This window comes from Aedes albopictus, chromosome 2 (genome assembly GCF_035046485.1).
Source record: "Aedes albopictus strain Foshan chromosome 2, AalbF5, whole genome shotgun sequence".
Classification (NCBI taxonomy): Eukaryota; Metazoa; Arthropoda; class Insecta; order Diptera; family Culicidae; genus Aedes; species Aedes albopictus.
Window position 1 is genome coordinate 8,341,105 of NC_085137.1, and position 27,807 is coordinate 8,368,911.

At 40.1% G+C, this 27,807-nt stretch overlaps 1 protein-coding gene across 1 annotated transcript in view; it reads left to right on the plus strand.

Annotated features, from left to right (window-relative positions):
• Window positions 1-13,482: 13,482 nt before the first annotated feature.
• The window catches only part of LOC109398343 (uncharacterized), an 88,373-nt gene continuing 74,048 nt past the window's right edge, over window positions 13,483-27,807 (plus strand). Inside the window, exon 1 of the mRNA XM_019670693.3 lies at window positions 13,483-15,216. Coding sequence (XP_019526238.3) covers window positions 15,174-15,216 — 43 coding nt within the window. The 5' untranslated portion in view covers window positions 13,483-15,173. The remainder of the gene's footprint in view (window positions 15,217-27,807) is intronic.

The following is a 27,807-nucleotide window of genomic DNA, read 5'->3' on the forward strand; positions in this document are numbered from 1 at the left end:
TGTAAAAGAGCCTCCACTCCACAGCTATTGCGGCACTGTCCCGGATGATGTCCAATAGCTCAGCGGTGTACGCCAGTAAGCGCAAGCTTCTGGCTAGTGTTGCTACGTCCATACTTAGGTATGCACAGTGGTTCCATTTGTCCAGGGAAGCGGTCATAAATCATTTTCTTCATTTTTTGAAGGGCAGAATCATTATAAGTGACCAGAAATAGCATGTTATGACTAAAAAAGGATATTCTAGTTCATTTTCATGATCATCACTTGAAAAATATGAACTTTGAACATTTTTATTTACGATAAATGAAAATATCATTAAAAACCCTTATTTTGCACAGAAATCAGTAATCAAATATTTTTACTTATTATGAAGAGTGGGTCGAATTCTGAGGAATTTCTGCTAAGTTTAACACGTTAAAACATGTATAGTAGACCTGTTCACTTTTTTTGACCTACCCGTGTCACATCAAATTATCAATCCACATGCAAAAACAAGTCTTCAGTCCAAAATTGAGCCAAATTGATAAAGGTTTAGAGGTGTATCAAATCGATTTTGTGTTTTTTCGAGCATTTTTACGAAAATGTACTCCAATATCCAGAAAATTGCACCGAAAAGGTACAGAAAACACCGTTAAAATATAGTTGGAACAATACTCTACAACTTTGCTGAAGACACTACGGTGTTTAAATTGCTTATTTCAAAGTTATTCAACAGTATTCGTTAAAAAATCGCGAAAAAATATAATATTGTTACGGTTTTTCATGTAAAAGTCATGTAATTTTACATTGTTTTAAGTGACTAATTTAATTAGCTATTGCTCCTATGTGTTACGAACATTTCGTCCATACATCATTTTAGTGTAGGAATTCGTTTTCATTGACTAATTATCAAAAGTATGTCACGTTGATACTAAAAATCGCATAGAGTTGCCAGCACAAAATTAAACAAAGTTACCCATGATTGAAACGTCATTACATTTCTTTGTCGCATCTGCATCAGTTTAAATTTGGTGTAGATGGTTGAGCATGAGACTGCCGATTCAAAGATTTAAGGTTCGAGCCCTGGAATAGGATTTTTTGCGTCTCGATCCAGCTATAAGTTAATGAGACTACACTCTGCATCTCATTGCAATTTGACATCATAGCATTGTTTCGAAACCGTAGAGTGCATAGTCAGAATGAAGTTTCCCTTCATCGTGTAGTTGTGCTGATTTGTGGGTAGATAGATAACAAGTAAGCTCCACCCACAGTTGTCTAATGTTGGATCCAGAAGCAGTTCCATCATCGTATTGAATTGTTTTAGCTTAATTAATCGGTATCAAACAGATGTCCAATATTTCGTCCAGCTGATCTCGTCGACACGATTTCTTGTCAACAAGTAAACTAAATATCTAGCTAGTCCTGGAATGGGCTTAATTGGCAGGTCCCGATCATCATTATTTGGGAGATTGCGTGTAAGTCATGGGCCATGGCTCATGGCAGATTCATCATCTTAACTGCTATAAAGAAAGAAAAAAAGTTTATTATGTATTTGAGCTTGAACCTGGGACCTTCTGATCCGCAGGCTCGAGCCTTATCATCTGCGCCATTTCTGATACTTGAATCGAAAGACATTAGAATACGATGGCATGACGTCTTAATCATGGGTAACTTTGTTTTAATTCATGCTGGCAACTCTACGCGATTTTTAGTATCAACGTGACATACTTTTGATAATTAGTCAATGAAAACGAATTCCTACACAAAAACGATGTATGGACGAAATGTTCGTTACACAAAGGAGTAATCGCTTATTAATTTAGTCACCTAAATTAATGTAAAATTACACGACTTTTATATGTAAAATCGTAAAAATATCGTGTTTTTTCGTGATTTTTTAACTAAAATTGTTGAATAGCTTCGAAATACGCAATTAAAACACCGTAGTGTCTTCGGCAAAGTTGTAGAGTATTGTTCCAACTACATCCTAACGGTATCTCCGGCATCTTTTCGGAGCAATTTTGTAAATTTCTGAGTAAATTTCTGTAAAAACGGCTAAAAAAACACAAAATTGATTTGATACACCTTTAAATCTTCATCAATTTGGCTCAATTTTGGACTGAAGACTTGGTCTTGTATGTGGATTGATAATTTGATGTGTCACGGAGAATCGGAGAAAAAAAGTTTCAAAGTGAACAGGTCTAATGTATAGCACGACAGTATCGTAATTGATTTTTGTGAATAGAATCAGTATTAGCATTATAAATGTGATTTTATTAGTAGGTTTTATTCCTGCTGCAATAAAATAAATATATGAAACTGAAGATTTTTTCTTACAAAGGTAGTTTGCAATGTCGAAACACAGAAAAATCATCACATATCGAATTAGTATGTATAACTACAGTACCTAACGCTCAAAAGTGATAATTCTGAAACAATAGTAACAAGAGTGCAATTACGGAATCAATTACTTCTGAAATTATTTCAAACAAATATTCAGGATTAATTGACAAAACGTACGTAAAAGGAAACCTTTCAACCAAATATTGCTTTACACAGTTAGAATATGTTATAAAATTCATGGGCCTGCGTTTTGCACAATAAAAAAGATTCAAGTCTCTGACCAGTCGTATTTGTTTCTTACAATTGCATTGGAACTGCTATCCAGTAATGTATTACGTGGAATTTCAATCAAATATAGCCCTAACCCAATAACAGAAATGTATTCATATTCCCCTCCTCATTGCAATTTATCCGGCGCCTGCAATAGTATCAAAGAATTCAACTTGTATGCTAAGATTTAATGTAAATAAATTTATCATATATTCCGATTTGGGAAGGGAATATGAAGTGAAGAGTTATGTCCAGTAAATATTACTAAAAGAGCGTATTTACTCCTTCTTCTTCTAGAACTACAGTCTAAGGTGCTGAATAGATGTTGAGGAACTGTTGCGGGAGATAAAGACGAACCGACTCTTACAGCAGACGTATTTATTCATGGTCAGCTAAAAAGCTAAAATATCACATTTATTAAAGTATTCTATGTGTACATGTACAATTTACCTACAAATTCGGTAACCTAATAGAAGGGCTTTTGCTTCCGTCCTCGTAAACAAGTATCTCCACACTAGCGCTACAATACGCTTTGTGTCCCTATCCTCTTATAACAGTGCATAAGCTTCAAAATAATGGATCGCACAGGCAATCACAGTGGTGTTCAAACAAATCTGAATATAGTTCAAATTTCCCGCACGCATTGTGCGTAACACTCCCCCCCGTAACACTTCATACTCAAGGAAGTTTTACAAGTAGAATTTGAACGCTATTTGACAATTTACATTCTTACTAATACGCTTTAGTTAACATAAGATTCAACATAGACACGTGCTACATAAAATTGTTTGAACACTTGAGAACCTATGAAGCACAATTAGCTATTGATACATCACATATACAGTAAGTTGAAATGACACGGATGATGATTTATCGGGACCAATAACATGTACCTACATTTAAGATTGTTTGACGCTACACTCGAATGGCTACATACTAGAAATTGGAAGACAAAACATGCATACAAAGCACTCTTGTTGGTTCTTGTGGCACCAGGGCGATCAGAAGTTTGTGATCTCGTTGTCATTCAGAGACAACCCACGGTTTCCCCGCTCACTGGTGATATCCATCTCGAACGATATGAAGGCTTTGCGCAGTAACCACATCTCGTTGTGACGACAACTCCTGCTCGCGTTGTCTGTTGTCTCCATATTGTCGGATGATAGCCATTCCGCATAGCAGCAACACACTTTGGGCGTTCGATGACGATCAACACAAGCGACTCCCAGACGATTGTTCGTGCATCTCGCGGTGAACATTAATCCGAGATATGGTCCCTTCGGCTGGATCGGATGATCGAAATGCGCCAAAGCAATTGATTCGTTTACTCGATAAAACGAATTTCTTTTTAGTGTTGCGGGAGATAAAGACGAACCGACTCTTACAGCAGACGTTTTTAATCATGGTCAGCTAAAAAGCTAAAATATCACATTTATTAAAGTATTCTATGTGTACATGTACAATTTACCTACAAATTCGGTAACCTAATAGAAGGGCTTTTGCTTCCGTCCTCGTAAACAAGTATCTCCACACTAGCGCTACAATACGCTTTGTGTCCCTATCCTCTTATAACAGTGCATAAGCTTCAAAATAATGGATCGCACAGGCAATCACAGTGGTGTTCAAACAGATCTGAATATAGTTCAAATTTCCCGCACGCATTGTGCGTAACAGGAACTTTTGTAAATTTTGGCAGCAAATGCAAAACTTCTTTTAAAATTCGACAATCACAGAGGTAGATTTTAACGAGGCCAAATGATAATGGTTGTTATGTATCTATTCTTACCTCAAGTCATACCTCCAGAAGTGTAATTTTTGTTCATAATTAAAAAAAAAACATTTTCAAAGTTTGTTTTCAAACAAAATATCCCCCATTATTGTGAAAAGCATTGAAATATCTCCTTTAAAAATTTCAGTCTTTTTGGTACGCATTTCAGACAATTACAGAAATGCTAGTATATATATATATAATTTTGTAGTTATTTTAATACATATTTTTATAAAAATAACGGGTAACTTCCAGTACATCCTGCAAACTTGTATGCAGATATTTGCAGCTATATCCTTCACAGATTGATTCTCCTACTCAAATCTGATCATTTGCTGGCGGACGTTTGATTAAATGTGGTTAAGAACATGTTTGAAATGTTACATGAGTTTTTATTATGCATATATTCCATGGGTCAAATTATGTGCCTATTACTCACATCCCCATTGGTCCAAAAACATCCAGATCCGCTTTTCGGCGCTTCGAATTAGAAGATAAACATCTATTCTGATTCTCTGCGTTGAAAACCAATTGAAAATCTACTTGGTTTTGTTATACGAAGACGCGGAGTACAATTCAAAAGTCATGTGATTTTTTGACAAATCCTGATAATGTAAAATTGCATAACAGTACCCACAATCTCAAGCAAATAATGGAGCAGAAACTTACATAAAAATTGATTTTCTGCATTCTTGGAAACAAAATTGATTTATAAAAATTATATAAACTCATGAATTAGACAATCAATTTTTCGATTTTTGGCCTATGGCGGTACCACTGTGGTATGGCGGCCCGGCGTGGGGTACTGCGCTAAGTACTGAATGCTACCGACGGAAGCTGGAAAGTACTTACAGGCTTATGTGTCTGAGGGTTGCGAGCGCGTACCGTACCGTGTCACATGACGCTCTCTGCGTCATTACTGGTATGGTGCCTATCAGCATTCTTATCAGTGAGGACATGGAGTGCTTCGAAATGCGCGGCACAAGAGGCATACGCAGGACTGCCAGGATGGCCTCTATGGTCAAATGGCAGCGCGCGTGGGACAGTTCCACCAAAGGAAGGTGGACCCATAGGTTGATATCGAGGGTAGATAGTTGGATTAATAGGCGCCATGGGGAAGTTACATTCCACCTGATACAGGTCCTTACAGGTCATGGTTGCTTCCGACAGTATCTACACCGTTTCGGGCATGCGGATTCTCCCGAATGCCCAGTGTGCAATGGTTTAGAGGAAACGGCGGAACACGTTTTGTTCGTGTGCCCGCGTTTTCGCACAATGCGTGACCGCATGCTTGCCACATGCGGAGAGGACACAACTCCGGACAACTTGGTCCACAGGATGTGTAGGGATGAGTTTGGCTGGAACGCCGTTTCAACGGCTATTACCCACATCGTCTGGGAGCTACAGAGGAGGTGGCGCGTGGACTCGGAGAATGGCTAGTCCAGATGCAGTACAAGAGGTGGTCCAGGGGTTCGAAGTCGGCTTCGTAGGTCATACCGGTGCCCTGCGGTCGAGATCGACCCTTACAGCGATTAAGTGGCCGCGGAGAGGAAGTCCCGGTAGCGGTGCGTCGGTCTACTGGGTTGGATCCAAGCCCGTGGTTGGAAAGGGGTCCCCGGCAAGGGGCGGGGCAGGTGGAGACCCTGCCGTCAGCAACCTACGTATGCATCTGATAGGGCCTGAAGGGTAGTGATACCCTTCCTTTGCGAGCAGGTCAGATCGGGTTGCATGTGGGCATCAGTTCTTGATGTCCGCTCAGCAGTAGGGCGCGGGCGGGGTTGACTCTGCCCGCCTTCCGAGGACAAAGGGAGTGGCGAGGACCACTCGGGAAACTGGCTAAGCGCCAGCATGCTACCGTGATAGACTCTCCAAAGTGAGTCGTCGATGTTCGTTGCTGCAGGCTACGCAGCTAACCTTGTGGGTGCGATGTGCACTAGCCCCTCTCTGAAGCAATACCTTTTTGGTGGTTCCGGAGAGACGTAGGGTTTGACGACCATAGGAATGGTTTAGTGGATACGAGGAGAGAGTAGTCCTGGATTTTACTTTTGTTGTAGAAGACGGCCTGTCAGACCTACACTACCCTAACCTTCTGTTAGGGTGTCTGTTGAGCAGATTATCCCCCTATGGTTTAGAAGAAAAAAAAATACCTAGTGCATGGGACGGAATCGAATGAACGATTGGTTCCACGAGGAATTTAGAACGTGGAACATTACAAATGGCAGCGGAAGTAGCAGACCTACCTCTTTTGTGAAACGCCGTAAAATTATTGAAGTTCTACCAGAAGCTCAACGCAGCCCGCAACGGTTTTTTTTGCCGTGAGCCAAACTGTGCCGGGAACTGAAATTGAAAGGAGCAAGCACCTGCAGAGAAGCTGAAAGAATGACTACGTCCGAACGGCGGATCGAATTTCAAGTATCCTCGGTAATTCTTTTGCAACTTCCTCGACAATTCCAGCAGAAATTTTTCAAAAATTCCTTCAAAAATTTAGCAGTTGTTTTGCAAATTCCATTCGAGAAAAAAAAATTGGGTGTCCTCCTCTGCCCCCATTCGCACAACAATCCCATGTGAATAGGAAACCCAGCAAACATGGGACTCTTATGCGAATAGGGGCAGTCCTGGTCTTGAGGATCACCCGTTCACTTTGTATGCAGATGGTCAGAGGTTAAATCTCCAACCGCACCACTAACAGCTTTTCGTCAGCAGACACAAATCGTTGATTAAAACTAAATCTTCTATGAGTACTAACGAAGCCGTTTTATTGGACAGCGACCCATGTATAGCCATGACGATATCAAATGGACGCCGCACGCACGAAATGATAAGAAAAAATACCAACAACATCACATGTCCTTTGTTATACCGATGAAAGCAGTATAAGAAAGCAGCAACGAAGCTTTCAAAGTCAACAGTATTCCCAAGAAACGATTCGAGGTCAAAAATAAGCATGCATGTCCAATTATTGCTGAACAAAACCAAAACAAATAAGCTGAATTAACGCTATTTACATTGTAAATAAATAAAAAAGAAAATCGCGTTAAGTACTGTTCCTTTGAATTCCACTAAGAATTTGCATCCTTTGACAGATACGTATTTCGACCTCAACTGTAAGGTCGTCTTCAGTGTCTTGTCCTTGACTACGATCTGTCAAAGGATGCAAATTCTTAGTGGATTTCAAAGGAACAGTACTTAACGCGATTTTCTTTTTATTTACAGATATTCCCCTAACAAGCCCAGGTTAACATCATCATTGTAAATAAGCCTAAATGCAACATTTGACACGTAAGTGAACAGCAATTTAATTATTAGCTTAACAAACGTCAGCAATTTTTGTTTGTTCGATTTGCCCGTATTGGTTTTAACCCTCATATGGTCGAAAGGGTACCCGGATACCCAGCGTCCATTTAAAAAGCACGGTGCAGAAAAAAGCAAAAAGTTTGTCGGATACATAACGGTTAATATAAGCCGAAGAAGAACTTGTTTCTACGCGTTAAAAAGCTTATGTTCCACAGTTTCCGATAACAGATTATTGTAGTTACATAAGTTGAAGAAATTCTTTTGATGTTTAATATTTCAGCTATTGTGGGTACGTTCAATAATGGTTTAACAGTAAGCTATACAAACGGATTTATGCTTTATTTGTTCAAATATTACTTTTCGATTAAACAACAGGACGAAGTGATTATAACAGAGCAGTACTGGAACGTTCCTCATTAATAAATTTGTATTTATGTTAGTTGTACACCAATGCAAAATATTTAAAACATTTTCTAATTTTCGTAGCAATTTCAAAGTTGTAGTCATCTTTACATTTTTTTTGTAAATATTGTCAATGTCTACGCCATCCTGGAATTGGTAAGTTACTCGTTGAGAGCGAAGCATCTCCACAAAGCTGTGAAATATCAATATTCAGATTTATGAAAGGTTGAAAATATTTACCAAAGAAAGTTGTAAAGATGACAACAACTTTGAAATTGCTATGAAAATTAGAAAATATTTTAAATATTTTGCATTGGTGTGCAACAAACATCAATACATATTTAATAATGAGCAATACGTATTTAATATATTCGTTTATATAGCTTACTGTTAAACTATTATTGAACGTACCCACAATAGCTGAAGTATTAAACATTAAACGCATTTGTTAAACTTATGTAAACCACAATAATCTGCTAAAAATCCTTTTTTAGCTTATATTAAAGCTAGTAAGGGTAAATCAAACAAACAAAAATTGCTGACATTGTTTAAGCTTATAATTAAATTGCTGTTCACATACGTGCCAAATGTTGCATTTTGGTTTATTTACAATTTAAAAGCGTTATTTCAGCTTATTATTCAGCATTTGGTTTTGTTCAGCTGAGAATGTTATAAACCAGCAATAATTTGACATGCATGCTTATTTATGACTTCGAATTGTTCCTTGGGTACAAAGGTAAAGGACTTAACTTAATTACCGGCAATTCTTTTCTGGAAATCCACATTTTGTTTTTAAAATGTTATTCGACAACTCCTTCACAAATTTCTTCGGCAATTCCATCTAGGACTTCTGAACTTGTAAAAAAATATCCATGACATTTCCAAAGAAAATGCTGAGAAATTTTCGTAAGGACCTGTAGAAAAAAAAAAATAATATGATTTGTCAGAAAATATCCGAAGAAATGAATGGAATTCCTTTGAGAATCGCACATTAAAAAATCCATTAAAAAAGAAATGTCAAAGAAATTCTCAAAGTTTTTGCTGGAAGAATTCTCAGAGTAATGCCACAGTAATTGCCTATAGAATTTCCAGAGCATCAAGGCATCACCACAAATTTTGCCCCTACACCAAAGCACATTCAATCCTCTTGAAACATTGAGTAAACTATTAGAAAAGTAGTAGTAACAGTAGTATTTTTTTGCTTCTGAAATAGGACAAATGCCGACAAACATTTCTAAAGGTCCAATTTGCAGAAAGCCTCTTTCTTCCGATTCTCTTTAAATTATTGCGATGTTACAGTGGACAAATAAACAACTTGTGATGTGTAGATAGGAAAAGGATTGTTTAAATAAAGGGGACTTAAAGAGAGCCTCTCATCTGCACTTCCCAACAAACATTTATGCTGTACAAGAGTGGAACAAATTACTCTTAAGCAAACTTTAGCTTGAGAAACTGTTATTCAGCTAGTTCTGTTACTTGGGTTAGGACCTATAGAAATGTTCGGCCTGAATATTTCAAACGCTGCCTGCTGATATGATTGTAAGTAAGAAAACTCATCAACAGATGGCGTTGGTTTATTTCTATGCGGGGAATCGCGCCACTTGGGCGGTGGCTTCTATATTCGTCTGTTTTCCATTATAACTCAGTCAAATTTGAACCAATTGACACAACTTTTGGAATGCGGTGAGATAAGTATAGTATCTACCCGTGTACACCCAGGTAACCAATAAGCATTTGTATAAGCTGTATTTCTGTTTTATATCTGCATTTGACCTGCAAACTGCCGTGTGATAGCAGTTCGACTGCAAAACTGCCCTATATTAGCAATTGAAATGCTACTTAAAATCTGACAGCAGTTATGTAGCATTTCAGATGCACGGTATGTTTTGGTCAACAAGCAGCATAACTGCTACATTAGTGCCATAAAACTGCTAAGTGGGGTGAGTGATGCTAAACCCACAACACATTTTCACTATTTAATTCACGTGCCCCGGCTGTAGATGCCATAATTATTCGCTTGTCCTGTCATATATAGAGTAACAACTAAAAAACATGCTTTGGCAAATAAATTCCATGGTTTTGGCTACTTTCCAATGCTCGACTTAATTATCAGCACATGCCGGGCACATAGCATATCTGACGTGTAATATCCAAGCTTTAAATTGATCAAAAAACCAACGCACATTATATAATTATCTATAGCTTACACCGTAGCGTGGTCCAGCAGCATCGTCAACCCGAGGATCGAGGGATCAAATCCCAACTCGCCGAAATCAGCAAAAAAAACAACAACAGAATTTGAAATCGTGCTCCCAAGCCTCTTGCACAGGAGAGTGAGGATAAAAATAGAAGAGAAAAAGAAGCCGTACGTAAAATGGGCAGGGGATTTTTTTTTTGTTTTTATTTTTGACAATCTGGGGGGCAGGAAATTTAAGCATTTAATCAGCCGTATATTGGGCCAAAACCTGCATTTAAGTAGCACTTATGGCGCATATAGGGCAAATTATCATTCAATGGCCTGCTGTAAAGGCGCATATAGTGCAAAATTAATGCCATTTTAACTGCTTATTGGTTACCTGGGCAACATTTCAAGTCAATTGGTTCAAAATTGACTGAGTTATAGTGGAAAACAGACGAATATAGAAGCCACCGCCCAAGTGGCGCGATACCCCACCTTTTTTATGCCCTGCATAGAAAAGGGAGAGATAGGGTCACGAAGGGTATTGTCGGCAGGTTTGTTCTCATCGTCATGTGAGGTTTTTGTGAACCGAATTGCCTGAAATTTGAGCATAAAACTCAGCTTGGCTGGGATGGGAAGGATTTGAGGCCAACTCTGAGTTCAACATGTTTCAAACAGCCCCCATGACGAAGAGAACAAAACTGCCGAAAATACGTAAGTTCCCCTATTTGAGAACCATCAATGTGCAAATGTAATAATAACTCTAACTATGGCAACGACGGTCAGGGGCCGTTTTGGGGAAGAGTTTCAGTGTTTCCGAAGGGCACCAGGAGATCTCCGAAGCATTTCAAGAGGGTTTCATGGAGTGCCAAGAGGTCTCAGGGATTCTCAGGCTGTTTTAGGGGACTCCAGGGGGTCTCAGAGGACCTCAGGGGCACTTAAGGGATCTTAGGAAAATTTCAGGGGTTCTAACTGAGTATGTAGGGGGTCCATGGGGTTTTCAGATCTGGAGGTCTCAGAGGCAGTTTAGGGAGTCTCTGGGGTGTTCCTGGAGGACTTTGGTGGGGCTCCATAAGGTCTCAGGGCCGGTTCAGGTGGGTCTCAGAGAGCTTTCAGGGTCTCAGTTCCAGAGCGTTTCAGAAGGATATAATGAGGTCTCGGGGGCATTTCAAGGAGTTCCGTCGGATACTAGGAGGTATCAGGGGCCTTTCAGGGAGTCGCAGGGGGCTTCATGGGGTTCCAGGTGATCTCTGGGGCGCTCTTAAGGGCCTTATGCGTTCCTTATGGGGTTCCAAGTCCCCTGAACTCCCCTCTAAGCCCCTTTAGAGCTCTTCAAAACACTTGAAACCCCAAGAAACCTCATCGTTTAAAGCTCCTCTGAAATCTCGCGAAACTATCTTGGTTTCATCTCAAACCCACAGACGGTAAATTTTTCTCTAGAATTATGTTCGTTCATTTAAAGTTTGACTTAAATTCTGCACGCAACATCCTCGTTTCATGTGCCGTTTTCATTTATACCCATTATAATTTATGCACCACCCCTCCATGACATAAAAAGAAGATACAGTGTAAATCGTTTTGTTGAATAAATGTTGTGGAAAAATGCAGAATTTGCTTATGTTTATCGGATATCCATGTCATTTGGAATTCTTGCTGGGAATGTTCGACGATTTCTCCAACAAAGATTCTTTGAAATCCTGCAGATCATTTTTGCAGAAATTTATACAGGAATGTTAATTGGGATACCCCCAGAAGCTCCTGCTGGGATTTTTCAAAGAATCCCTTGTGCGATTTCTCCAGGAGTTTCTGATAGGAATCATCAAGGAAATTCTACTGGGATTAACCTGAAGTTCCGCCTGTGATTTTCCACAATTCCTTTTGTGTTTTCTAGGAATTTCTCCAAGGATTCCTCTATGCATTCGTACTAGCAATTGTCCAGAAGTTCCTGCTGGAATTCCTCTAGCAAACCCAGATGGTTTCGTTAAAGGATTCCCGTTGGAATTCTACTATGTATAGCGATTCAATCAGGATGTCCTGCTAGGATTTCCCAGGAATATCTGCTGGGCATCTTATAGAAATACATCCTTTGATTGCTCCAGATTTTTCCACGGATTTTCGTCAGGAAGATGATTCCTTCAGGAATTTCGTAAGATACAGCAAGTATAACAGGAAATTCGTCAAAAATGCCACTTGAAATTCTTCTTGAGCTGGGCTGTTTGGCAGGGATGCCATATATACAGATTTGTCTGTATTATACAGATTTTTGAGCTAAATGGGTGTCATTTTATTATGGTGAGATACAGATTTTTCTTAAATATTATGTATGGGATACAGATTTTTCAAAAAATCATCTGGCATCCCTGCTCCTAGGATTCCTCTCCGGGGATTCCACATGGTTTTTCCGATAATTACTCTAGGAACTTCTCCGCCTTCTTTTTTTTTCAAGAAATCCTCTGGGGATTCCATTATACGTCGGAGATTTACCCAATACTTCTTCTAGGGATTTCTCACGAGATTCTCCCATGGACTGCTTCAGAGATTCCTCTGAATGCTCCAGATATTTATCCAGGGGTTGCTTTATAGATTTTTCTCTGAAAAAGTGTGCTTATCTAGCTATTCCTTGCGCCTGATTCTAAAATCAAACATATAAAACCGAATGTTTTAGTATGTAATATTGATCTTTGAGTACAGCTGATAGCTAATACTAAAGCTCTTGGTCTGCACCTTTTATCATTCAGACAGCTTATAAACACCTTATTGCGATATGTAAAATTCGCTGACGTAAACACTTTTCCCAGAAAGATTCATATTCGCAGCCGAAAATTTTCCGAAAATTTGCAATCAGCATGTGGGTGTTCCTTTTTCTTTAATCGAGTAATTATATTCCATGAACTCCCACGTTCAATCCGACCAACCGACCTACCTACACACTGCGTGTCCTCTCGATTACCGAAGGTTCATTCTCATGATGCCTCCCTCGTTCACACGCAAGACGCACCAGAGTCAATCGACCACCACCTATACCTACGGAGTCGGTTCCATCTCCCACCGCCAGAGGGCAAACCATTTTGCACCGAAACCAGTTCGCAGCCGGTACGCATGCTCCCGATGTCCTCGTTCCTATTGGAATCCGCTGCAGTATATTTTCGTAATCCGAAGTTCTCTCGCGTCTCCAATGCATTCTCACGCTCCCTCACATCTGGCGAGAGAAAGCAAAACAACACCACTCGCGCTCCCTGCCTATGCCTGCTTTCTTGCGGTTTTATGCTGGCTTCAATCGTGGGCAGTGGGACTCGCCGCGGAGAGAAAGCGCGCATCGAGCGTGGGAGCAGCGTCGAACGAAGGGTGAAAGACTCGCTTATGCTCACGGTTTGCGCGTTTTTCCGTTCCGAAATTTTCAGTCTATTATCAACGCTGAGCGTAGATGAATGTGCAATCGTCTCGGTCGTGAATGGGATAGCTGCTCGCTTCCTCAGGACGTACAATTCGTGGTTGACGGCTCCTTCCTCAAGTTCCGCGCCTCTGACTCTCGCGTGTGCTACATTTCATGCGTTACTTTTTTCTTTCCTGTGGGTACTAGGAGAGTGATACCGCCGGGGAAGAGTTAATCGAGTTTCCGATGCTGTGTGCCAATCAAACGGATCAATGCAAATCCATCTCAATTAAGTTCAATTAGTGTGCGGGATGTCCTAGGAGTGACTTTGGGATAGACCGGAGCAAAGTCGCTTATCATCTCACCTAGTTCTCGGTGCCACCTGTGCGCCCGTCCCGTCGTCAGTGGTAGCAGTGGTGTTGCCTCGGGGAAACTCTCAGTAGCAAGTTGGACAGGCAGGCGTCTGGCGTTTAGTCTGGCAGTGAGTGCAGCAGTGGTGCCGCCGCCGCCGTGTGCGAGGGAATCCCACCGAGCGGATTTACGACGTCGAATTTCCGCAGTGTGGTAGCAGACAAACCGTAAACATTACCACCATCAGGTCCGTGGCGGGAGGCCAAAGTTCGTCCGGTCGCTGGTCGAGCTCGGGAGTGTGTACGTGTTCGCATGTAGGGAGTCCGGAGGGGACGCTGTTGGCCGAGAAGATATATACCTAAGTTCGTTTGTTTTATTTGGAAGTCATTAATCACAGCAGGAAGCAACCGTGTTTTGCCGGGCTCGTTCTCAGTCTCCCAAAGGGAGGTGATTTACGCGGATGTTTTGTTACAGTTAAAATACCCGTGGAAAATAGCGGAACGCAACGTATACTGTATGTACCTTTCGGTGTAGCCCTTTCTCGGCACATCTCGGTCGGTACTCTGTAAGGTCGAGGGTAGTGGAAGGCCATCGCCGCGCCGAGTGCGAGTGCAAGTGTGCCATATATTCTACTCGCAGTGAAAAACGTAGCATTTTACCAAGTGAACGGTGCATCAGACATCCATACAGCTACAGCAGTGAGTACGAGTTAGAAAGCAAAACGGATGAAAATTTATATGTGATACCTGTCTGAGTCTCGGTGCACTTAATTTCCAAGGAAACCATCTCAACCGACCGTGTGAATGGAGCGGGAAATTCGTGACGTGTATAAACAAATGTGAAAATCTCGGTTCCCCATCACGTGCGGATCAAAACAAGATTCCTACCCCTTCCAGGCTGGAATCCAGTTTATCGCAGTCGATAAAAAAATCCCTCGTAAAATCCCCAGCTGTGAAAGTAATGATTTATTTTACACGCCTCTGAAAGATTAAATCAATCTTCATCATCATGGTGGTGGCGAAACACCCCAACCATCATCGCCAGCTCCATCGTCGGCAGTGAACAGCATAGTACCTGCCTATTAGTAGTTAAACCACAACAACGTAACTATAGTATAGAAGACGGTAAAACAAAACCGCGGCTCAAGGCGAACAAAACAACGAATCATCATCGGACTTCTTCCCCTCGTACCAGGCTTCAGTGAAACGGAATATGAAATGTGGTATTTGCTAGTGCTGCTGCAAATTTGTTTTGTTAAAGGTTAGTAGTATGGGGGTGGTCCAGTTATTACATAATTGTAAGATTTTTTATGAGAGCCGACAATATGTTGTATATCCTACTGTAATGAATGAATCTCCCCATGACATTATTGTTTAAATTCCTCAGATTACTGCTATCATGCCCAAGTAACATTTTGTTGACCAATTACCCAACTAACAATCACTCATTTAACAGACACCATTATGACGAATTTATTCAGCATAATGTTGAATAACATTTGAATTATTTTCACGTACAACCTATGTTCGGGTTTTGTTCACACAAATTTGGAGAAGTTAAAAAGCATCATGTTGAGCACCAACTTATTTTTTTGTTGTTCAAAGCGTTTCACAAATGTACAGGAAAGTGGTATTAAGCTTTGGCAAAAATGACTGAAAATAAATAAAATGCAAAAATGTTGAATTCTCACGAGAGTAATTTTTTGCTCTCATATTGAGAACACCTATTATGAAATAAGAATTAGCATTAGCATTAGCATTAAGCGAGTCGCACAAATTCGTAGGTGGTACAGTCCTAGACCGCTGTTATGATGGTTGCTTCCTTCCCGTCCGAACCAAAGCACAAAGATTTGAGACTAATCTCTGACTCTTAGACAAGACTGACGCAATCCTCCAATGGTCGAGCACTGTCCTGGCCACGTCCTTGCGACTGCTGAGGAATGGGAAAGGATGGTTAGTTTTGGACACCTATGAAAAATGTAGACAACTCTACGATCTCTCAGGCCTAGGTGTCACGGGAATTTGGGTGTTGTTAGTGGAAGGGTAAACTCCAAAGGATACGCTTGGTTAACGTTCAGGCACACCATTGTTAGACTGCTTCGAATCAGTTGTCTGCCCAATTCATCCAGGTTTCCTAGTCATCTTGTTGGCATTTGGTTGAATTACTAGATTCTGCGGTTGATAATCTGAAATATAAAATAATATTAACATCGTACGTCAAATAAGCTACATATTAGTGATACGCTCGCCACAGTTACATATTTTTAAAATATTATTTATATTGTACGTTACATTTACCTGAATCCTGCTGAAATAAAATGTTAATTAGCAGTACATTGAAACACAAATACTACAAAACACAAGAAAAATAGCATCAAACTTTGATCTTGGAATATTTAAAAATACGGTAAATATCAAGATCAAAATTTGATTTGGTAGATCTTACACCGCAACGCACCATTCTAAGGTGATCTACTTACGTTACGGGGAACCTATTATGAAATAAGAATTACATATAAAATTACCTAAATCCGGATTAGAACTCGAGACCTGTCGATTGCCAGCCGCATGCCTTCCTATCTGCGCCATCCTAGAGATGGTGAGATGCAGCACCCAAAGCAAAACATAATCTTCCCATGACTCAAGAATGATCACTCCTGAACCTGTGTTCAGCAGTGGTGAATTAGCACAGCACGTGGTAATCAACTGAACAACGCCTTATACTTAACGGCTGTTTAGCCCAAAACACGTGTTTTCCATTCTATTTTCGCTGTCAGTATTTTTACCATACGGTGAGAAAACTTGTATCGAATGCGGCCAAAAAGGTGTTGGTACTTATTGAAGATATTGTTTCCAGACGACCTAATTGCGATATGAATATGTTTTTATGTTTATTACTAGCTGACCCGGCAAACCTTGTATTGCCCATTTTATGTTAATGTGTTGGTGTAGTTGTTTTTACATTTATCTACCGAATTCAATATTAATTTTATTATGTTTTTGAAATTTTTTGCATCTCATTTATATTTAAGTAATGTCACACTTTTAAAAATAAATTATGTAGTTGATTTTCCCAACTTTTTCTACATTTTAACATAGCCACCCTGAGGTCAAATTGAACCGTGCAAAAATCATGCCGATCATTCTAATATTTCATCGACTACAAAGGGTATGCAAAGTCAGTTGTATATATAATAGAACGTCGTGTATGTATAATATAACTGAACTTCTATCAGAACATGCTTTTTACCTAAGAAATACACAGTTTGTGTTTAAATTGCCCGAACAAATTTTATCTATGGTTTCTTTTTTGGTAAGAGAAGGCCACCCTTTCATAAAAGTGTACAATTCCTGCAGAAATCTCTGGAGGAATCCTTGTTGAAATTCCTGGATTTTTGGAATATGGCGTGTATAAACTCCGGGAGGTTGATTTCCTAGATAAATTGCCGTTGTAATTTCTGCACGATTTACTGGATTAATTTTTGCAAGAATTCCTGAGGTAATTTCTGCAGGAGCTTCTGGTGGAATCAAATCCTGAAGAAATGCCTGGATGAATTCCTGGAGAAATCCCTATGAAAATCCCTGGAGGAACTCCTGGAGGAATGCCTGGAGGTATTCCCAAAAGAATTCCTGGAGGAATTAATTAAGATCGATCCCTGGAGGATTCCCTAGAGAAGCTCCTTAAGGAATGCCAGGAGACATGCCTGTGCGAATTCCCAGAGCCGTAGCGTGGGGTTGGCCAGGTTGGCCCCCGCCGAGGGCGCCAACCTCAGAGGGGCGCCGAAAAGGCCTAAGGCTAGAAGGAAATTGGATGATGCTAATTATATTTATTATGTTTTACAAAGAACACTTTACCAGATGAGTTGACATTCGTTTTCAACGGAATGGTGCTTATGTTTTCTGGAATGTTATCAAGATTTCACTATTTATAATAATATTTGATATTGATAATATGTTTTTTACATTTTTCAGTATACACAAAAATTCAGTTTATTTTGAGCATTTACCATGAGATTAGCAGGGAGTTTATCTACTATTTTATTATGAGAAACCATCTTCAAAATGCTAATTTCTTTCTAAAAATTCCTAAACATTCTCACTGGGAATGTTTTGAGATTACTTCCGAGGATCTTCGCATTCATTGAAGTATTATTTATTACTTAAGAAATACAGGAAGTTATCTAGATTTGTTTTTCAGAAATTAGTCAAACGATTCCTCCTCATATTTCTCTTAGAATTTTAGTAGATAATTTTACCTTAATTATGTCAAAGAGGTTCAGCAGATATTCTTTCAAAAAATCTTTCAGTGATAAATTTGTAATTTTCTTCAAGGATAGCCTCTGAAATTCCCCTACACCCACAGATTCCTTCAATAATTGTCCATGCTTCTATCTCTCAATTCTTCTATTTCTTATTTTTTCCTGGGATTCTCCTGGAAAATCTTAATTTTTTTTAAGAACTACTACAGAAATTCCTGTAAGAATTGTCGCATAAATTCCGTTGGAAATTCTTGATGAAATGTCTCCTGGATTTTCATATGAACCGGATATTCTAGCAGAATTCCTTCCGAGATTCCTGCATAATTTTATTCAGTAATTCCAGCAGGAATTCTTCCACAGATTTCAACAAAACTCATATAAAAATTTCTTCGGGAATACCTCCTGTCCTGGTATTTCCCAAGAACAGAACCAGCTGTATAGCAGTTTCTTAAGCTGCTTAAGAGTGGTTTATTCCACCCTAGTACAGAAAAAATGTTTGTTGGGATATCCTGTCTATAGCTTGTCTAATGATTACTGAAAATTTTCTTACAGATCTTCTGGGAAATAAGTTCATTAAGTTATTGGAAAATTCTGTTAAAACCAATTCAGCTAATCGCCGAAAATTTGTAAAATAAATCGTTTGAGGTTTCCTGAATACCCCTTAAAAACAGTTGATTCAGAAAAGAAAAGAAAAAAATCTGTAAGATGTCTTGAAGAAATGTATTCATCATTTATGTCATTTCTCATTATTGTGTTGGTCTTAGTGAAATTCTTGAAATGCAAAATATGTTTGCGCTTATATTAGTACAAGAGAAATAAACTTAGGAAAAATTTTGGGTGACATCCATTGAACTCCAAAAGAAAAACACGAATGAAAAGTACTCTAAGAAAAAAAAAATCGAGGGACAATTTTTTTTTTCGAAACACCAAAACCCAACTTTTAGAAATTTAAAAAAAAAAGAAACTTTAAAAACTTTAAACAATAATAATCGCCGTCTTGGGGCGCCAACCTGGATGCTTGCCAAGGGCGCCATGGAGCTACGCTACGGCTCTGCGAATTCCTGGAGGAATATCTAGAGAAATTCCTTTAGAAATCTTCAGAGGAACTCCAGGAGTAATTTCTGGAGGATTTTGTTGAAGAATCGCTGGAAAACTTTCAGGTAGAATCCCTGGAGTAATCCTTTGAAGAATTTCTGGAGAAATCCCTAATGGAATTTCTACAGTAATTTTATGAGGTGTCTGTAGAGAAATACCTGGAGAAATCACTGCAGGAATTCTTCGAGGCATTCTTGAGAAGTCTCCAGTGGAACTCCTGGAGCAATCCCTGCAGAAATTCCGTTAGAAATTTCCTGAGGAATTTTTGGAGGAATTCCAGGAAAAGTTCTTTGAGGAATATCTGGATGAATTATTGGAGGAATCATCAGAGGAATTCCTGGAGGAATTTCTGGATGAATCTTTAAAGGAATCCCTGAAGGAATTTCTGGTGAATATCTGGACTAATTCCTGAAGGAAATCCTGGAAGAAATGCTAGTGGGATCCCTTGAACCAATTGCCGAAGAATTTTTTTTTTTTTAGATTTTACCCTAGAGGTCTCTCAGTTCTGGAGAAATCTGTTGAGGAATACCTGGAGGAGAAATTTCTGGAAAAATTCCTCAAGGAAACCCTGGAAGAATTCCCGGAGGAGTAATTCCTGTCGGAATTGTTTGAGGTGTTTCTAGAGGAGTCCCAGAATTAAATCCTGAAGGAATGCCTTGATAAATCCCTGGAGGAATTCCTATAGAAATCTCTGGTAGATATTTCTAAAAGAATTCCTGGAGGAATTACTAAAAGAATTCCTGGAGGAATTCCTAGAAGAATTCATGGAGGAATTCCAAGAGTAATCCCTAGAGGAACTTCTGAAAGAATGCCTGGACTAGCTCCTGAAGGAATTCCAGTAGACATACCTGGGATAATTTCTGGAGAAATCTCTAGAGAAATTCCTTGAGCTATCTTCTAAGGAACTCCTGTGGGAATCTCTAGAGAAATCCCAAGAGGAACTTCTGGAAGATTTCCTTGAAAAATCACTGGAGAACTTTCAGGAAGAATCCCTGGAGGAATTCTTGGACAAATCCCTGAAAGAATTCCTGAAGGAGTTCCTTTGTTTGAATCTCTAGAAGAATTGCTTGAGGTATATCTAGAGGAATACTTGGTGGATTTTCTAGAGGAATCTAGCGGAATTTATAGATGAATTCCTGGACGAATCCCTGTAGGACTGTTTAGACGAATCCCTGAAGGAATTCACAGAGGAATCCTGGAACAACTCCTGAAGGAATTTCTGGAGGAATCCCAAGAAGAGTGCTTGGATTTTTTTTTTTTGATAATCCCGAAAATTGTTCCTGAAAAAGTCACAGAAGGAATTCCCGGGTGAATTTCTGAAGATACCCCATGAGGAAATCCTTAGGGAATCACAGGAGATACCACGGCCTTTCCTGCTATCGACGACGACGTTGCCAGTCACCACCGTTGTCGCCCCGCCGCGCCGTTGTCTCCCGGCCGTTGTTCAGCACCCACGTTATCCGCTGCCAAGCGTCCGGCCATCCGGGCCTGGTTCTTCGAGACGAAGCCATCGTCGCACCCCTTGGGTCAGAAACCCCCGGCCTTTCCTCTGTGGCTCTCAGGGCCCACCTAGCCAGCCACCGCCGTGTTTGCCTCAACACCATTGGTAATTTGCAATTGGTAGGTATTGGTAATTCAAATTTGTCAATTGTCACTGGACTGCGGTGGAGCACCGCACTCTAGATTGGTTTTGTTGCTTTTGACTGTTGAGCTTTTCTCTCAGCTCATTTCTGTTTCATTTGTATGGGCGCCCCCCTTTCCAGTGGGGGGAGGGTTCTCACACTATGCTAAGAACCTTCCCCGGGCTCAAGCATACCCGCATACAAAATTTCACACCGATCGGTTCAGTAGTTTCCGAATGCATAGCGGTCAGACAGACAGACAGACGGAAATTCATTTTTATATATATATATAGAAGAAGATTACTAGCTGTCCCGGCAAACGTCGTTCTGCCTGCCTACCAGGCACCGAAATTATCTGATAGAAGGTGATACTATCAATTATCTGATAGACCACTGATACTATCAATTTGAGCTACTGATACTATCAGTTCTTTTCTATCAGTGATAGTATCACTGATAGAACGGGTTCTATCAGGGATAGAAAAAATAGAGATAGTATCTCTATCAGTAAAAATAGTGATAGAGATACTATCAGTAAAACTTCTATCAATTGATAGAGATAGAAGTTCTATCTCTATCAATTGATAGACTGAAAATTGTTGGACAATGAGCAAGACGCATCATAACCGTCATAAAATATTAAGTTCTGAATAGACATTATGAAATCCATGCAATATGGGTAATTTCGGAACGGGCTCGAAGAGTAGATGTCGAAAATTGGTATTCGCCGCCATTTTGAAATCCAAGATGGCGGCCATCGGATTTCAAAAACTGTTGTAAACCCATGCAATATGGGTATTTTCGGAACGGGCTCGAAGAGTAGAAGTCGCAAATCGATGTCCGCCGCCATTTTAAAATCCAAGATGGCGGCCATCGGATTTCAAAAACTGTTGTAAACCCATGCAATATGGGTATTTTCGGAACGGGCTCGAAGAGTAGATGTCGAAAATCGATGCCCGCCGCCATTTTGAAATTCAAGATGGCGGCCATCGGATTTCAAAAAATGTTGTAAACCCATGCAATATGGGTATTTTCGGAACGGGCTCGAAGAGTAGAAGCCAAAAATCGATGTCCGCCGCCATTTTGAAATCAAAGATGGCGACCATCGGATTTCAAAAACTGTTGTAAACCCATGCAATATGGGTATTTTCGGAACGGGCTCGAAGAGTAGATGTCGAAAATTGGTGTTCGCCGCCATTTTGAAATCCAAGATGGCGGCCATCGGATTTCAAAAACTGTTGTAAACCCATGCAATATGGGTATTTTCGGAACGGGCTCGAAGAGTAGAAGTCGAAAATCGATGTCCGCCGCCATTTTGAAATCCAAGATGGCGGCCATCGGATTTCAAAAACTGTTGTAAACCCATGCAATATGGGTATTTTCGGAACGGGCTCGAAGAGTAGAAGCCAAAAATCGATGTCCGCCGCCATTTTGAAATCAAAGATGGCGACCATCGGATTTCAAAAACTGTTGTAAACCCATGCAATATGGGTATTTTCGGAACGGGCTCGAAGAGTAGATGTCGAAAATTGGTGTTCGCCGCCATTTTGAAATCCAAGATGGCGGCCATCGGATTTCAAAAACTGTTGTAAACCCATGCAATATGGGTATTTTCGGAACGGGCTCGAAGAGTAGAAGTCGAAAATCGATGTCCGCCGCCATTTTGAAATCCAAGATGGCGGCCATCGGATTTCAAAAAATGTTGTAAACTTATGCAATATGGGTATTTTCGGAACGGGCTCGAAGAGTAGAAAACGAAAATCGATGTCCGCCGCCATTTTGAAATCCAAGATGGCGGCCATCGGATTTCAAAAAATGTTGTAAACCCATGCAATATAGGTATTTTCGGAACGGGCTTGAAGAGTAGAAGCCAAAAATCGATGTCCGCCGCCATTTTGAAATCCAAGATGGCGGCCATCGGATTTCAAAAACTGTTGTAAACCCATGCAATATGGGTATTTTTGGAACGGGCTCGAAGAGTAGATGTCGAAAATCGATGCCCGCCACCATTTTGAAATTCAAGATGGCGGCCATCGGATTTCAAAAAATGTTGTAAACCCATGCAATATAGGTATTTTCGGAACGGGCTCGAAGAGTAGAAGTCGAAAATCGATGTCCGCCGCCATTTTGAAATCCAAGATGGCGGCCATCGGATTTCAAAAAATGTTGTAAACCCATGCAATATGGGTATTTTCGAAACGGGCTCGAAGAGTAGAAGTCGAAAATCGATGTCCGCGGCCATTTTGAAATCCAAGATGGCCGCCATCGGATTCCAGAAATTGTTGTAAACCCATGCAGTATGGGTATTTTCGGAACGGGCTCGGAGAGTAAAAGCCAAAAATCGATGTCCGCCGCCATTTTGAAATTCAAGATGGCGGCCATCGGATTTCAAAAATTGTTGTAAACTTATGCAATATGGGTATTTTCGGAACGGGCTCGAAGAGTAGAAGTCGAAAATCGGTGTCCGCCGCCATTTTGCAATCCAAGATGGCGGCCATCGGATTTCAAAAACTGTTGTAAACCCATGCAATATAGGTATTTTTGGAACGGGCTCGAAGAGTAGAAGTCGAAAATCGATGTACACCGCCATTTTGAAATCCAAGATGGCGGCTATCGGATTTCAAAATCTGTTGTAAATCCGTGCAATATGGGTATTTTCGGAACGGGCTCGAAGAGTAGAAGTTGAAAATCGATGTCCGCCGCCATTTTGAAATCCAAGATGGCGACCATCGGATATCAAAAATTGTTGTAAACCCATGCAATATGGCGATTTTCGGAACGAGCTCGAAGAGTAGAAGTCGAAAATCGATGTACGCCGCCATTTTGAAATCAAAGATGGCGGCCATCGGTTTAAAAAATGTTGTAAAGCCATGCAATATGGGTATTTTCGGAACGGGCTCGAAGAGTAGATGTCGAAGATCGATGTCCGCCGCCATTTTGAAATCCAATATGGCGGCTATCGGATTTCAAAAATTGTTGCAAACCCATGCAATATAGGTATTTTCGGTACGGGCTCGAAGAGTAGAAGCCAAAAATTGATGTCTGCCGCCATTTTTAAATCCAAGATGGCGGCCATCGGATTTCAAAAAAAAATGTTGTAAACCCATACAATATGGGTATTTTCGGAACGGGCTTGAAGAGTAGAAGTCGAAAATCTGTGGACTCCGCCATTTTGAAATCTGAGATGGTGGCCATCGGATTTCATACAGGGTGATTGGTTCCGGACTTTACAAAATTTTAGGGCATCTAGGTCTTCAAAAGTTATGAAAAAATGCCCAAGGAACATAGGGTCGGAAACCACTGCTAAGTGAGTCATTCAAATTTTAATTTTTTAAAGTAAGCTCATTTTTGAAATCAAATGTCTCAGGAATTAAAGGTCGTACGTAATGCTTGAAACGAAAGCTAATGAACTTATCTTTCTTAGCTTTTTTGACGGGGATTTGGTTAAACTACTTTAAAGGTTCAAATTTCAAAAAGTTTGCATAAAGTGTCTTAAAAATCAGTCATTTTTTAAGTATTTAAAAAAAATTTTAAATGAATAAATAACTTCTGTTAAAAAAGTTCTTCTACAAAACATGCACAAACTTGTTCTCTAAAAATGTTTCTTTGACAGCAAATTTCTATCTTTTGTAGATTACCCAAAAAATGATTTTGAAAATAACACTCCAAATTGCATAAACTTCATACCAAAACAATGGTCATCACCCTAGGGGCTGTCCATTAATTACGTAAGGGAATTTTTACGATTTTTCAACACCCCCTCTCCTCCTTGTAAGATTTTTTGTATGACAACCCAAAATTTTTTGTATGGCTCATAAGATTTCTCAAACCCCCACCTCCCCCCCATAAACCCTTATGTAATTAATGGACAGCCCCCTATCAGTTCGCGCGTTCGTTTGTTGTTGCTCCACAGCATGACGACGACGGCAGCTGCTGGTGCTGTCGTTACGAACGGAAAACGAGTTCGCTCTTTGACGCGTCGTATCTCCTCCTGCGGAAGCAATCGAGGCGGAGTTTGGTGTTAATAAATCGTGTGAGCAAACTAAGTGCGACGTTTCGACGGAGCGAAAGCACCGATGAAAGTTTATTTAAAAGAGCATACATTTATATCCCTCGCACTCGTAGCTCTGCTGCGGTGCTGTTCAGATGAGGGGGTCTATGCGTGCGGCAATTTAAAAGATTTTTTTTTATTTGACAATGTAAGTGCATTCTTCTTCTATCTGGCATAACACCCCCACTAGGAGGAGACTGTTTCTCAGCTTTTAAAGGAACGTTGGGGATTTTTAGGCGATATTGGGGAGGATAAAGGAAATTTTGAATTCATGAGGTTCTTCGGAAAAAAATGATGCCTCTGGTAAATCTAAGCAGCAAGTTGGGTATTATTTTAGAAGTTGGGGATTTTAGGAGAAATTCGGGATTTTTAAGGAACTTTGGGAGTTTTGGGAGATATTGGGGAAAATGAAGAAAACTTAGGAATCATGAAGTTCTTCGGGGAAAATGATGCTTCTGGGAAATCTAAGCAGCAAGTTTAACAATTTTTTTTTAGACGTTGGGGATGTTAGGAGAAGTTGGGCATTTTAGGAAAGGTTGAGGATTTGAAAAGAAGTTGGGCATTTTAGGAGAAGTTGGGGACTTTGGGAGAAGTTGAGGAATTTTTAAGGAACGTTGGGGGGTTTTTAGGAGATATTGGGGAGGATAAACGAAATTTAGGACTCATTAGGTTCTTCGAGGAAAATGATGCATCTGGGAAATCTAAGCAGCAAGTTGGGTATTTTTTAGATGCAGGGGATGTTGAGAGAAGTTGGGCATTTTAGGAAAGGTTGAGGATTTGAGCAGAAGCTAGGAGTTTTAGGACAATTTGGGGATTTTTAAGGGAAATTGGGGTTTTCAGGAGATATTGGGGAGAATAAAGGAAACTTAGGACTCAATAGGTTCTTCGAGGAAAATGATGCCTTTGTAAAATCTAAGCAGCAAGTTTTGTATTTTTTTAGATGTTGGGGATTTTAGGAGAAGTTGGACATTTTAGGAGAATTTGGGAGAAGTTTTGGGAGATATTGGGGAGAATCAGGGTTTCTCATTTCCACTTTTCATCTTCTTCCACATTCGAAGACAGTCAGCAGCGAACGGTTATCGCTTTAGTTCGTGTGTATGCTTGTCAGCGACGACAGCAAATTCCGGCGAACGGTGGGAAGCCACACTTGGAAATTACTCATTCGTCCACATTCGCATCGCAAGCGAATGCGATTCGTGAGTGATGCGATTGATATTGTGCATACGAATTTTTGATGTTTTCGAATTATTTTCTTTGCTAATCTAGCATTTCAGCAACAATACAGTAAAAATGTATGCATTACATGCAGAAATTCTCTTCTACTTATGATAATAGCTGCTTCGATCGCTCACCAGTATTCTTCACTATTCGCCATTCATTCATTCGCTTGCGATCCAAACTGCGACGAATGGTAACGAATATTCATGTCAAGCAGCTGGCTCATCGCTTCCCACTGGTGATGGGGTTGCGTGTTTGATCACGACGATCCGTTTGCTGCATCTTTCTCAATTCGCTTCAGCAAAGAGGAGTGAATATGAATGGAGTGAGGTGAATATACCGATCCTTGGGGAGAATAAAGGGAACTTAGAACTCATGAGGTTCTTCGAGGAAAATGATGCCTATGGAAAATCTAAGCAGCAAGTTGGGCATTTTACGAGTAGTTGGGGATTTTAGGAGAAGTTGGGGATTTGAGAGGAAATTAGGCATTTTAGAAGTTTCTGGAAATGATGCTAGGATAGGTTATTCACATTTGATCCCGTATGATAAATGTACTTACCGCCTAAGTTTTGTTTTACCCAACTGCCAGTTCAATATACTCAAACTTGGGTACTGTCGAAGACGGCTAGTTAAAATAAATCAAGTAAATATGAGCCGTCTTTGGCACTGTTCTTTTTATTCAATTGTGGCTTCCCGCACCGAACTGTCAAAGTTGGGTTCCCAAGTAACAATTTTGATTCTATTTGGTTTTATTTGTTTTTATGACAGTTTTATCGGAACATTACATATTCTAGTTGATCTTATCGAAGTTTCAGCTGAGCAAAACTATTCTTCATCAATTTGTGGTTTTAAGAACACCTCCAAGAATACTTGAGATTCAATCCATAAAACTATAAACACTACAAGAACTGTTGAACTTATTTTCAGTTTTATAAGGCACTAGTAGTTATCTTCAATCAACCAATCTTGAGCAAGTGCAACTGTTCTCGCATAAGAACAGTTTGATACATGAAAAAAAAAAACTCAAGCATTCGTTTTTTATTTTCATCGTTCCATTGGCAGCGATTATCAATCAAGAACACCTATCCGGAAAACCTCAACGCGGTGCAGTACCAAATTCCTCCGGTTGCAGCATCCAAAATGAGGTCGTTCGGTCATCCAGGACGTTGATTCCCGTGCAACCGGGGGTCAAATTATCGACCTGCAAAATCAACAAACTACTTACCCGTTGGAAATGCTGACCGGAGGAATGAGGCGCTGCGCCGCCTTGAGGCTGGTTCTCGGAGAAGGCCTACCTGGTTAGAAATGGTACCGGGGATGATAAAATTGAACGGGCGGCTCAGAAAATCCACCGCGGTGCGATAATTTATTGTTTGTTTACAACTTGGCAAACTCGATTTATAACGTTCTCGGCGGAGTTTGTATAAACCTACATTAAGAACGTTATAAACCTAAGTACTCTGGAGTAATACTTCTTACCCTTGTTTAAGTTGGAATAAATTTAAGACGTTCTTGATGGAGGACAATCAGGCTTCATTGAGAACGTTATAAATCCAGGTATTCTTGAGTTATGCTTGTAACTCTGGCATGAGTTGAAAGAAATTTAA